Raw genomic sequence first — 15,365 nt, 5'->3', positions numbered from 1 at the left:
AAAGGCGCGTTAATTAAAACTCTAACATATATAAAGGGATTGTTGCAATTAATTTCACTGCATTAATCAAATCCCGCGTTAAGCAAGGGATACCTGTACTAATGTACTATAGGTTGATCAACCTTGTGTAGCACAACATAATAATAATAATAAAAAAAAAAAAGGGGATGTAATACTGTAATTACATTATGAGGAGAGGTCACTACCCAGACCGGTTTCAACCTTTTTTGAGGTCTCATCAGTGAGTAGGTAGACCTGGAAGATAACAAGGTTTAAGTGAAAAGAACTTACATACCTTTACTATACGAATGCCATAAAGGTGTGTTTGTATATTATAACATAAATTGAAAGTCAAACGACTATTTTTCTGGCATCCCTAATAACCTCTCCTCATAATGTAATTACAGTATTACATCCCCTAGGGGCTGTGTTTTTACATTATGAAAAAATATCAAGGATAGTGAGGGAGCTTGCTCCACCTTTGCTTCGAGTTGCCTTGGTGTTGTACTACCAAGTAGTCATTTACACTTGGATTTGCCGATAGTTTTTTGGTATATATGAAACTCATAGATTCGTAATTCTCGATCTTAGAGTTTTGCTTACTGGCAGTTGAACAACAAGGGATTTGAATCCCCTTAATTATTATTAAGGATGCCAGAAAAATAGCCATTTGGCTTTCAACTTCCTTAACTTCTATTTTTGTTGATTGAAGTTCTTCAACTATCATTAATAATACCCCTTCTTCTGTCCTATTTCTTCTATCTTCTCTGAAAATACAATATACATTACATTCTATCTTTGTAACTACATCATTCTCTGACAACTAGGTCTTGCTGATTTGAATAATTTTTAGCCAAGTTGAGCTGATCAATGCTTTAAACTCCTCACCTTTATTTCTGATACTTCGAGCTTTTGTGTACATGCATTTTGACATTCCCTTGTGTCCACAGTAACCCTTATATAATGTCATTACCTGCCCATTCAGATTTGAAACCTGGGAAACTGCACCCAGCTCTTCACAATCATTCCTGCACTCACACTCATTTGTCCCAAAGGTGGTTTTTGCACTTCCAGCCTCTCACTGAACAACACTTTCTCCAAGCATCTAACTCCACAACCATTTAAGTGTAGTTCGTCAGGCATATAAAGATTCTTACATCCATCAAATTCACTCCACACATCTATACACTGCATACCATTCCTCCTGCACAATTGTCTCATTGACTGATTGGTAATCGTGGTTCTTCTCAATTCTGTCCTATCATATCAAGACAGCAAACTCACAATCTTCACTTTCTTACTCTTCATTTTCATCTGAATCTATCAGATTCAAATTTATGATTTGTTTTGTGACACAAAATGAAACATTTGTTAATGAATTTTTAATTAATCAAATGAATTTATCTTTTACTGTGGTTATGTGTTCTTCAAATCACATATGAAACAATTCATAAATCTTAAATTTCCTATGCTTCTTTTAACTCTGATATCCAAATATCAAAGTGTAAATAAACTTGAAACAATACCTCAGAGCTCCTCAAAGATCTCTCACTCAATGGTGGGGCTAGTGGTTCAAGTTTATTTGGTCGTTCAATTGGTTCTTGATTACTTGTATTCAGGAGATCTTCTGTTTGAGTAACACAGCTATGTGACTCAGATACACCATCATTCTGCATTCGTCCTGAAATTGAAGAATAATAAAACCTAATAATTTATGACAGCAAGTATCACTTAATAAATAATAAGTGCTAATACCAGCCTTTTTTATTTTTAATAACATTTAAAATATTTAAGATAAATGTCAACTATGGAAAACTCTAAAGGAATATCACATTCCAAAACAAACTATACAATGCTCTATTGAACATATACCATAATAATGAAACAGCAATAAAGCAAAATGATACCATATCTACTTGGAAACCAATAAATAGAGGAGTCCAGCAAGGCTGTCCTTTATCACCCATATTATTTAACATATATGTGGACAATATTATCAAAAAATGGAAAGAAGTTAATACATGTGGCTTCCAAATTAATCGATATACAAAAATAAACACACTGCTCTTTGACGATGATCAGATCATCTTTGGAAGGACTGAAGACGAACCGCAAAAGGCAATCTATAACTTAAATAATATTATACAACAATATGGCCTAGAAATGTCAACAGAGAAAATTAAAGTCATGGCTTTTTATGGAAATAACCCTGTCAGAAGTAAAATAGTAATAAATAATAAAATAATTAAACAAGTTAATAATTTTAAATACTTAGGCTGTAAACTATCTTACATAAATGAAATAGATATTGATTTTAAGATGAGAAACTTTATAAAAATCACTGGATTAATTAACAGAACATTTAAACTTAACTACGTACAGAAACACACAAGACTTAGAGTCTACAAAACAATAGCCAAACCTACACTATTATTTGGAAGTGAGATATGGACCTTCAAAGAAAGAGATATATATATAGAGAATTCAGGCAGGAGAAATGAAATTCCTTAGAAAAACAGAAAAACTAACCCTATTAGATAAAAAAAGAAATAGTGAAATAATTAAAATTCTTAAAATTAATTCCATAACAGACTCAATGATTAAATATAAGGAAAAACTGGCTAGATCATATAGCAAGAATGTAAAGGGAAAGATTACCAAAAAATATCTTAACATATAAGCCTAGAGGAACAAGGGCCAACCAAGAAGAAGATGGACTGAGTCTGGAACAGGCCACTTGGCCTAGAACCTGGATAGAAAGAAGAAGAAGATAAAAGATTACAGACACTAAAGGTAATAATTATAAAAGCTAAAAGAGACTAAAGTTTGATGCATTTTTAGTGACTAAAAATGGCTGATATCTGATTTTTTTTTTCTCTGATATCAAACATCAAGCCTTGCAGAAGTCCAACCACATGTCTGAGGTATTTGCCCATGTGCAAGGCTGAAGTGGCAAGAAGTAAGGGATTGCTTTGTAGGGTGAAGCTCCAATATGGTAGCAGGAAAAACTTTCTTCCTGCCTAATCCTACTTCCCCCCTCCTCTCCACTTTCTGGTTTGGTATCTTATCAAAGTTTTCTTTTGTTTAATCCTACTAACACCTTTTTTTTTTCCCTCACTTGTATTGTTACATTGAATCCTGGAGAGAACTCCCTGAAACTTGCTGGCAAATGGGGCTCTGGCACACCCAATTCTATGAAGAGTGTCTGTTCTGATCAGAAACATGCTACCACGTCCAGGGCAGCCGACACATCGAGAGTTGCAGTCCAGAATCTTGATGAGAAATATGCTAAGAGGACTCTCAATATACTTCAGCTAAACATCAACGGCACTCAAAAAAAGATGGAAGAGTTTAAGAACATTTTATACAAAAAAATAACATCCACATTGCATGCTTACAAGAAACGAAACTAAATGAAAATCTGAAGCTTCAAATCAAAGGCTATTCAACATTAAGGAAAGACAGATCAGATCGTTCTGGCAGAGGTCTAGCTATACTCTTACAGATCAAACACATTAAATATAAAGAAATCGTATCAACTACAAACTGCAATATAAATAGTAAACAGAGGCTCAAGCAGTCAAGATATTTCTACCAAAACGCATTATTACAATAGTCAATGCATATCACCCAGATAACATAGATATCAATACAGAACTAATTAAGCAACTAAGTCAAACAATGTCAGATACAATGATCCTTTTAGGAAGATCTAAATGCCAAAAGCTCAAATTGGGGCTCTCCACAACTAGATCGGAAAAGAGCACAAATAAAAGACATAACTGATGATGTAAACCTTGATATCATAAACAACAAGCAAAATACATATCTGTCAGTTTCGATCATGTGAATCCTACCTATAATCCTCCGAGATGACAATAACCATTAACACAATTACCAGGATAAAGTGATAGTGCAGATAATGCGAGAATGACAGATAAAATCTTAAACTTTAGTTTCAATTATTCAGAGATTTGGGGCTCCCATGGGCTACTGAGCGCATCTCCTAGGTGGTGGAGGGGGGGGAAACCCTGACTACCATCCTTTGGATTTCAGGGCAAATAAAGAGCCTCCTATCATAATGGTTTTGAGAGTGGCGATCCCATGTGAAAATATTGCCATTCGCCAACCCGCACTTGGCCAGCATGGTGAATTTATGGCCTACCCTTCCAAGATGAATCAGACAGAAATAAAATGGCCCTCATTCCCCAGAGACCAGATTGTTACCACCTATGGCAGCAGGCAGTTAAATATGAAGGCAGAGGGTGCTAAGAATCCCTGGGTAACCAGATCATGCTGCCAATGGAAAATAGACCTTGGAACATTAAACTGTAGGACTCTGAGCAGTGAAGCATGGCTAATTGAACTAACTGAGAGCTAAAGCGACTAAAATGGGGCATTCTTGGACTGTGCAAAGTTAGATGTAATGATGAAGAAATTCTTCAATTAAAAAATGGAGACATATATTATAGAGGTCAAGATAAGGAAAGAATCAGCAGAGCTGGATTCTTGATCAACAAAAAAACTGAAGAACAACATAATAGAATTTGACAGTGTATCCGATCAAATAGCAAGTATTGTTTATGCACCAACAATAAGTCATACTGATGAAGAAATTGAAGCCTTCTATCATGATGTATCCCAACTCTACAATAAAGGAAAACATCATTTCAGAATTGTAATGGGAGACTTTAATGCTAGAATTGGTATTCAACATTCAGATGAAAGCTCAATGGGAAATTTGGAAATGGCATGAGAGGTGACAGAGGAGCAAGGCTAACAGAATTTGCAGAAAAATAAAACCTGTATATCATGAATTCCTTTTTCAAGAAAAAAAAACACACAGAAAGTAGACATGGAAAAATCCAAATGGAAAAACTAGTGAAATTGATTTTATCCTCAGCAATAAGAAAAACATCTTTCAAGACTGCTCTGTTATAAACACCTTCAACATTGGAAGTGACCATCGTATGGTATGCAGTAAAATCCAAATAAACTACCAAAAAGAAAGAAGAATATGTTTCGGAGATCAAAGCAAAACATAGATGTACACAAGCTCAACATTAAAAAAGATATATTCCAACACAAACTAAACATAGATTTAAACATCTTATTATAGATGACAATGCTGATCTATCAGAAAGTAATGAGATTATTACCCAAAACCTTTTACAATGCTCACTTGAAATAGTTGGTACCACAGAACAGAAACATGACAAAATCTCTGAAAAAACAAAACCGCTTATGAAGAAACGAAGAGAAATGAAACACTCAATTAACCTACAGAAGAAAATTGAATACACTGAATTGTGCAAAACGATCAGAAAATGCATCACAGAAGAAATAAGAAAATCTAATTGTAAATTCATAAAACAAACAATTGAAAACAACTGTAGTCTCAAAAAAGACAAGCAGCAATTGATGAACAGCAACAAACAGATGGTTGCAGTTAAACTACAAGACGGGACCATCACCAGAGATAGATATGCTATAGCAAAAAGAGTTGAAGAATTCTAATCAATTTTGAATTAAGTGAATTCCATTATGCCTGAAGAGAAAAGTTTTTAACCAGTGTATTCTTCCTATACTGACATATGACTGTGAAACATGGATACTGAATGCAAAGGAAATTCAAAAATTAAGAACAACACAATTTAGTATGGAAAGAAGCATGCTTGGATCACAAAAGGAATACATGGATAAGAAATCAAACCAAAGTCTCAGACATCATAGGAAGAGTGAAACATCTGAAGCGGCAATGGGCTGGGCATATTGCTCAAAGACAAGATCAACGATGGACAAAAGAAGTATTGGATTGGATTCCACAAGAGGAAAAATACAACGGAGACCTAAATCATGGTGGATTGATGATATTGTTATTTATAATGTGTATTTTTATATATACTTCCCTCTTTATGTACTCTATATACTTATGAGGTGATTTATTATATAAATCTCTTTTACTAACAATTATTTTTATTTTTGACTCCGAGCGTCCCTATATGTTATTATATTTGCACAAAGAGTTCACTCCAATTGGTGCAATGACTTTAACTCACTCTTTCAGAATCCAACTAATCATTGACTCAATACCAAGTACAAAATAAACACATTTAATAAAACTAAAACAATATATATATACACTTCTAGTAATAATACATAACTATAATTACAGATTATATGGATCCAAGGCCTTATTTAAAAATATAAACTTATTCTTAAGACTGAACACTTTTTCTTTCACAATCACAAAAAAATGTTCATAGTCTTTTTCTATTTCTGTTAAGGCTCTTTTCCAGAAATTACAAGGCTCTGTACTTCATTTTCAGGATCCTTTTCATCAATCAATATAACATACATAAAGTCTTCTTGACTATATCCTGTTTTCCTTTTAGTAGTAATACTCATCAGATCAGGCACCTTTAATACCTAAAAATCTTCTTAATTCAATATATTTTCTAAACTTTCACTTTCAAGCATTCTTAATACTTATAAAACTTCCTTATCATTATTTTCTCTAAGAAAAACATTCACTTTAGAATGTAAGCAACAAGTTCTCCTTTCATTCACAATACTAAATTGACAGTCTTAACTTATTTCACCGTAAAAACTTACAGTTTCAAGATTTCCTTTTATTCATTACTTATTTCTCCTTGAAACCTAATATTTCCACTATTCCCTTTTCGGAATACACTATAAAATATCGTCCGACTGCCACACACAAAAAAATATCAAGTTCCTTCTAACTTGAATATTTACCGGCCAATTTATAAAAACTTATAGTTTCAAGACTTCCTTTTTATTCTTTAATTATTCCTGCTTGAAACCTATTTATTTTCACTATTCCCTTTTCGGAATACATTATAAAGCTTCCTTTGACTGCCGCACACAAAAAATCAAGTTCCTTCCAACTTCAATATTCCTCGGCCAGTTTATAAAAACTTATAGTTTCAAGACTTCCTTTTTATTCTTTACTTATTCCTGCTTGAAACCTATTTATTTTCACTATTCCCTTTTCAGAATACATTATAAAACTTCCTTTGACTTCCGCACACAAAAAATCAAGTTCCTTCCAACTTCAATATTCCTCGGCCAGTGTTCTAAAAACTTTCCGAACGCTCTCTTGTTTACAACTGTAACTTGGATACGCAACGCTTTCCTTGTCAGCTGTCAATCACACATCAAGTTCTCTCCGGGAGCATGCGCACTTCACAAAAGTCAGAAACTACGCACTGCAATAAAATGGCTGACTCGCTGTATCCATCAGAGCTAAGAGAAAGTCTTTCACAAACACAAAATTCAACATTTCAAAATACAACAAACTTTCTTATAAGTAACACAAATAATCAGTTTAGTAAGTACTTCAATATTTTTACTTCTTTACATGTTACTTCTAATATAACATTTTCATAACGAGCACATCACAAGTGCAGACACTGCATGTATGAAAACAAAAACTAACAAGCATAATTAATACGTAAAAATATTCAGAATTTTTAATATGATTATTTTTACAATATCATCAGATTTGTAGGAATGACATGGAAAAGAAGAACCATGTACAGACAGTTTTGGAGTAATCTTGGAAAGGCCTTCATCCGGCAGTGGATCGACAATGGCTGATAATGATGATGATACATATCAAAAATATGAAACTCAAAAGACTGTCTGGAATTTATTATTATAAAGATCTTAACTTTTTGTTGTTGTTCATTTTTGGTTTAATGGATCTGATATTCTGTCATTGAATTATCAGGGATACAATGTAAGAATTGTGATCTGCAACTCAAACAAGAGATGAGACTAAAAGCCTACGGTTTTAGGAAGGAGCATCCTCAACTGGTGCAGGTAAGCAGCCTTAGACATTGGGCAGGAAGTCTAAGAATTACAGTTTCTCATGTCTTCCAGAGTTCAACACAATAATATTTATTGAGATAAAGTTAGTTTTTAAGATCTGCTGTTGATTTCAAAAACGTTGCCTGCAGTAAAACGCAGTAGTTTGTCTGTGGTATGATCTCCTAGATCTGACTGACCATTACTATGGTGATGGATGTAGTTCTTATGGCCTTCTAGATGGATGTTGGCAGATCTTCCAGTATGTCTGAAAAAAATGGCAAGTGACAACTATAGGGAACTTTAGATATACTTAGAAGGGTGAGAGCTAGTCTTTAGAGGAGTAGATAATGGCAGCAAGCTTGATACTGAGTATCAAAGCAGTGATGAGGTTATATTTCTTTAAAGTTCTGGCTTTTTTTTCTTAGGTGTCTCAGATATAGGTAATAGTAATAGCAATATAATAATAATGTAATAGCAATAGTTGTTATCATATTATTACATTATGATACTTGCCAATCATTCTCACATGAGCCATGAGAGAATGATTGCCATATACAAAGGAGAGAAAGAGAAGGCATGAGATGGGAGAAACCAGTATGTTGTTAATTCTGTTGGAATTATAGCTATCAGATAAGAAAGTGTAATGAACATGATTAAGATCTACTTTGAGAAAAGCCCAGTTAGAATAGAGGCTGTTAACTGAGTCGTCAGCATTGCCCATGCTCTCAGAATTTATAGCCTGCTAAAAATACACAAAACAAAAAAGCCACTATGACTGATAGTTGAAGGAATCGACAGCCATAATTATCACTTAACCAAGAAATTAGTGGCCACACCCAAGGGGAGTTGGTAGGTCATTCCCCCCACCCACCCACACACACACAAAAAAAATACACAACACTTCATAAACAAGATTAGAAACATCACACTCAACAACAAAGATTTATTAGTCAGCTTTGAAGCAACTGCTCTTTTCACTAATGTCCCAATCAATAATACTATTCTCTTACTAAACATGTTTCTGCCTGATATCACGGCCCTCTTTGCCTGCATGCTCCGTGTGGCAAAATAATTTTTACCTACATAAAGAAGCTACAGCCATGTGCTCACCACTTTCCTCCCCAATAGCTAACTTTTACATGGAAGACTTTGAGCAATGAGCTCTAGATTCAGCAAACCTAAAATCCAAAGTCTGGCTCAGATATATTGATGATATTTTTGCCATTTGGCCCCATGTCTGCAAAACATTAAATACATTCCTAAGCCACCTGAACAAATAACAGAAATGTATCCAATTTACCATCGAAATCGAAAACAACAACTCTCTTCCTTTATTTGGCAATACAAAATGCGTACTGCCAATTTCTTTGGCAATACGCATTTTGTATTGCCAAAGAAATTGTCTTTCATAAGGTGGAATAGTAAGAAAGATCGGTGCCTGATATACCCAAATTATAATCCCTAACGATATTTGGTTTTAACTGAAATTTACCATTCCGATTTTGCACTTCAACCATTTCAAATTTGTGCATATTTGAAATGGAAAGAATGTCCCTCTTATCCTTCCATTTGCTGACTACAACAGGACCTCTTCTTTACCAGACAAATTCCCCTTTCTTTAGTTTCTTCTGAATAACATCTGGTGGATTGTTTTTCCTATTATTTCTCAGCATTCCACACACGTACGTTTTTCTGTCGGTAAGCGATTCCGTCAGCTACAGAATTATAAAAATTGTCCATATGCAATACATAACCCCTGTCTAAATATTCTTCCATCAAGTGGAATACAATATCATATGCATGACCCATTTTCGCTAAAGAGGATTCAGATTTTCCTGTATAAATTTTTATTTTTATCACCAATCCATTCGATTCGCATAGTTCATAGAATTTCACGCTATATTTATGTTTTTTGTTTTTTATGTATTGCCGAAATGCCAGTCTACCACGCCACAACACTATTGACTCATCAATACATAAGTTTCTGTCTGGTGTGTAGTTATCTCGCATTACCCCATTAAAATGATCTAGGACTGGTCTTAATTTGTGCAATTTATCATTAGCTGCTTGGGAATTATCTGCAAAATGCAAATGATGAAATAAAATTTGAAATCAATTTCGGTTCATTTTAGAGTGCCAAAATCGCAAATTGTAAAGTTGATTTGTACTCCAATAATGCTCGAATAGATGGTAAATTACAAGGACCCATATGAAGTAAAGGTCCAAGAAATAATTTCATTTCAGGTATGTCTGTTGCTTTCCAGTTTGAAATTCTTTGACTTTTTTTGATCAGTGCTCGGCTTTGCTCAATATTTTGTAAAGCATATAAATTGGTTTGTTCTACTAAAATTACGAGAAAATCTTGAGAAAAGAAAAGTTCAGCTAACCTTTTGATACGGAAATTTTCAGTAAACCTGCAGTTTCAACAAAGTCAAATTGTGGGGGCTCTTGTTCTCAATTTTCCCAATAAGTAGATGTTGATGTATTTGGCTGGATGCTACTTCATCTTCAAAAGTTTCTTCATCATCTGAGTCACCGCTAGAGTCGTCTGTAGGATCATCTTCAGAATTGGAACCAAATATTTCATGAAATTCATCATCACTCACATTAGCATAAGCTTCTACTTCTATATCAGTAAGTTTTCTTTTACTGGCCATGGCTAAATTGAAGGTTCTTAGAGACTAGAAACTAAAACTAGACTAGACGCAACAAACACCATTGTCAGTGCATGTAATATACAGGTGGAAGTGATACGAGAGTACTCGGAGTTGGCCTATTAAACAAAATTCTGCCTGATAAGACGGCTACGAGATTACTTGTAGTGACCTTGAAGATGGAAGTGATACGAGATTACTCGTAGTTGGCATATGAAACAAAATTTTCTCTGATAAGCCGGCTACGAGATTACTCGTAGTGACCTTGAAGACGCGAAAGCGCTTGACATGCGGGAACAAACTATGCCTGAGGAGCATGGCAGCGAACGTGTTAAATACAACATTAAGACAACCTTCAAACCCCTGGCAAAACTAAGATATTTACTTAGCTCCTCCAAAGCTCCTCTTCCAACCTTGTTCACCCAGGGGTTTACAAAATTCAATGTACCTTAATAAATTTAGCTTAATCCTTTATCCAAGTGTGAGCAAACAAAGTTTGCACCTGAAAATATCTTCAGGACTGAGGCAAGGTGGTGCATTTGTTGGCAACTTAGCAAAGGTGGACCAAGCTCTTATCACTCCTTTTCTCAGTATCTCCCACCATGCAAAGCACATCTCCTTGCAGACATGTATAATGCTATGCATTAAGGGAAGGGCTACTACCCAGACTGGTTTCGACTTTTATTGAGATCTCGTCAGTGGGAGGCAGACCCAGAAGTGGTGACACTAAGGCAGAAGCAATGGAGAGGTCATATTTACCTATATGAGTTGCTAACTGGTGTACCGCCTTATTATTAAATTACTCTGGATTTAGAGAAAGATGTTGGAAGTTTATTTTGCACTTGGTTAGACTGTAATAAATTTATAATGATAAAAAGGTTATTTTTTAACTGCAAGAACTATAGGAGAGATTAACTTCTATTTGGGTTTATATAGGTCAAATTTATTTCAAGCTACCGTAAGTTAGAAAATACCGACAAGTTTCACCAACTTTAGCTGTTTGGCTTCGTCAGGGTAAAAAATAGATGTAAGACAACTTAAATGCTAAAACTGTCACACTAAAACTATAAATGAAGGAAAAACTGAATACAATTGTATTTTTACAAAAAACAGAAGAATGTGTGAGATCATACACGCATGGAGCGTGTATGATCTCATTTGTTATTATGTAGGAACGTTCTGTAATTGGCAGCAAGATTTAATTCTGGAATGCTTAAAGATCTTATGAGGGTCTTCCAAATCTCAGGCAGAATTAATCCTTGGTTTCTATTTAGGTTTTGTTTCGAACAGATAACTGTTATGGCTTCTTTTATGATTTGGGAGTGGAAATCCTTCTCTAAGTAGGGCATGGAGCTTTTGTCCCATTCTATGGTATGGTTTGTCCTGGAGAAATGAAAAGCTAACTCCGATTTGTCTTCTCTATTATTGTTTACGTCTCCTACGTGTTCTTTTTTCTGATTTCAAAACTTCTAGAGGTCTGATCAATATAGTTTAAGCCGCACGAACAGGAGATGTTGTAGACTCCGGCATATTTGAAAAAAGGATCACTGTCTTTTGGAGATCTTAAGAATTGGCGGATGGTCTTTGAAGGTTTAAAAGCCACTCATATTACATGTGGCTTGAGGAGTGTAACAATCTTACTGGAAACTATCCCTGTATACAGAATCATGATAGTGGAATTATAATGTATATCCATTCAAAACAAAACCTAAATAGAAACCAAGGATTAATTCTGCCTGAGATTTGGAAGACCCTCATAAGATCTTTAAGCATGCCAGAATTAAATCTTGCTGCCAATTACAGAATGTTCCTACATAACAACAAGTGAGATCATACATACTCCATGCATGTGATGTATGCGTAGAGCATGTATGATCCGAATACAATTGTATTCGGTTCTTCCTTCATTTTTAGTGTAACATATTTCTAACTTAGTTTGATATAAATTTGACCTATATAAACCCAAATAGAAGTTAATCTCTTCTATATAATAAATTTAGTTTAATCCTTTATCTAAGTGTGAGCAAACAAAGTTTGTGCCTGAAAATATCTTCAGGACTGAGGCAAGGTGGTGCATCTGTTGGCAACTTGTAGCAAAGGTAGACCAAGCTCTCATCACTCCTTGTCTCAGTATTTCCCACCATGCAAAGCACATCTCCTTGCAGACATGTATAATGCTATGCATTAAGGGAAGGGGCCACTACCCAGACTGGTTATTGACCTTTATTGAGGTCTCGTCAGTGGGAGGCAAACCCAGAAGTGGTGACACTAAGGCAGAAGCAATGGAGAGGTCATATTTACCTATATGAGTTGCCAATCGGTGTACCAACTTATTAAATTACTCTGGATTTAGAGAAAGATGTTGGAAGTTTATTTTGCACTTGGTTAGACTATAATAAATTTTGTTTAATCCTTTATCGAAGCATGAGCAAACAAAGTTTGCGCCTGAGGTTTGAAGATATTTTCAGGTGCAAACTTTGTTTGTTCACACTTGGATAAAGGATTAAACTAAATTTATTATAATCTAACCAAGTGCAAAATAAACTTCCAACATCAATGTACCTATAAGCTACCTTTACATAGGAGAAACAGGATGCACCATCCCAATCAGAAAAGAGGAAAAAACACAAACACCACATTAAATACCTCCACTATGGTAAACCCAGGCCTATCAGAAAACACTCTCCAAACATGCTACAGAATTGACTGGAAAGACACTAAGTCCCTATACTAGACCAAAACCTGCTATGAAAGAAAATTCAAAAACGCTTGTGAAATGCTAAAACATCATCCAAATCTGAACAAAAATGATGGATTAATTATTCCAAAATGTGGAGGATCCACCTTCAACCCATATAGCAACAAGAACAACCCCAGACAGAAGAAAATCTCAATATGAAAGGACTGTAGAAATTGTTTAATGTAGTTCAATTTTTTTTTTCCTCACCAGAGGTCAGACTAGGATAAATGATTAACAAACATTTAGATTCAGTTTACTTTTGTATAGTGCAACGGCATGTAGCTTGTATGTTGCCCATATGTCTGTTTCCTGATGATGACCTCAATACAGAGGTCGAAACATCGATTACTAAATGTTAAGGAAAGTAATTATTCTAACATGTGTGTTGTGTCTCCATAAATTCTTCACTATGAAAGACAGTGATATGTTTTTTCATATTTACTGTTGCATATCAGCAGACATATCATATATTGTGATGGGGTTCTTTGATTATAACCAAATCTGCATGGGGGGACAGAAGCAATGTATCTGTTTCAGAATATATTAGAAACCATTAATTATGGAGAATTCTACATTTAGTTAGTATATTTAAATGACTGAAAGGTGTAAATACATTACCCAACATTAACAAGCCACAGGCTATGAGAGAATGATTGGTAAATATAAGGGAGAAAAGTAATCGGTGTAAATAGAAATGCTTTCATTAAAAGCAAACAAATTAGTAATAATTTATAGCTGTGGTATTATATGTGTGTGTATCAAATAAGTTGCTTGAGTGGAGTGGATTATAAGCGATCCTATAGCCTCTATAACACACATGTACATTCAGATGGCCATAATTTAAAAAAAAAAACTCATGAGAAGAAGAAAAGGGATTTGTTTGCAAAACATAAATCACTAATCACTAATAAACAACAACTGTACACGCTTTTTGGTAAACAGATAGAGTTTATGCCCTTCCCACATTGGATAATGTGGGAAGGCCATAAACCTTCCCACATTGGATAAGGCTATTCAAGGCATGGCAGGAACACATGTGGATTGGTGGAGCAGCAAATCATCTTATACAATTTGTTGTGTGCTTGTTATATGTATTTATTTCTATTATTTCTATTTGTCAGAATTAGATAACTCACTCTCTAAAATATTATTATTCTTATTACATTCTCCATGGAGTTGACAGACTCATCGTGGGAGGTTCATTCAACTGACAGCATATTCATCACATAGAATCTTAAAATCTTTAACACTCCTTCCATTAACAACACATTCTGGTAATGCATTCCATTCATTGACAATTTGTGTTCTTCCGGTTCGGATCCATCAAACGTGTACAAAGATGTTTACATGTATAAGGCAATAAAGAAGAATAGAGATCTGCAAGTTGTCTAACTGTGTCATGCAGACTGCAGACAAGAGTACACAAAAGAACATGCAGGTAGTTTATTATGTCTAAACACAAATGTGAGGAATATAAGAAACAAAAGGGTAGAGTTTGATGTCTGGATCTAGTGAGACCTGGCTATCAGAATCAGACACCAGTATTGAGTGTAAAGGGTACATTATTTTTAGAAAGGATAGACAGGATAGGAGAGGAGGGGACATGCTGCTAACGATATCAGATGACCTTGAATCTAGTTAGTGTTGAGACCTATAACTGTAGTACTAGTAATAGTATTTCATGTGGCAGTGAATTTGAAGCCATCTAGTGTGAGGTGGGATCTAGCAAGATCAATTACACAGTGGTATGCTGTTACAGACCTGGTGGATCAGTTGCTAGCAATGAAGAAATGCATCACCAAATAGAGACGATGGGTGAGAAAAGAGTAATCATAATGGGAGACTTTAATCATCCAAATATTGATTGGGTAGCAGTAAAATTTCATGAGAAGAACGAAACCGAATTTAATGAGCTGTTGCAAGACAACTTCCTCAAACAGCATGTGACATATGGAACTCAAGGTCAGAGTGTTAGATTTGATTATAGTGTCAGAGGGCGTTTCAGTTAAAGACAACTATTCTGCTTCCGGTTGGTGACAGTGATCATGTGATACTCAAATATATCATGTGATACTCATATAATATTATAAATAATGCTGTGCACCCCACATCATGGGATGTGGGGTACACAGCAG

General features: G+C 34.9%; 1 protein-coding gene across 1 annotated transcript in view; it reads right to left on the bottom strand.

The window, feature by feature from the left end:
- LOC150110710 (carboxyl-terminal PDZ ligand of neuronal nitric oxide synthase protein-like) overlaps positions 1 to 15,365 on the bottom strand; it is a 228,857-nt gene that overhangs the window by 62,638 nt on the left and 150,854 nt on the right. Inside the window, exon 7 of the mRNA XM_090405893.1 lies at positions 1,527 to 1,681. Within this exon, the coding sequence (XP_090262019.1) occupies positions 1,527 to 1,681 (155 nt within the window). The remainder of the gene's footprint in view (positions 1 to 1,526; positions 1,682 to 15,365) is intronic.

This window comes from Typopeltis vanoorti, chromosome 1 (assembly GCF_054136105.1).
Source record: "Typopeltis vanoorti isolate ZY-2024b chromosome 1, IOZ_Tvanoo_1.0, whole genome shotgun sequence".
In the NCBI taxonomy this organism is placed as follows: domain Eukaryota; kingdom Metazoa; phylum Arthropoda; class Arachnida; order Uropygi; family Thelyphonidae; genus Typopeltis; species Typopeltis vanoorti.
This window is presented reverse-complemented; position numbering and strand designations above follow the sequence as displayed.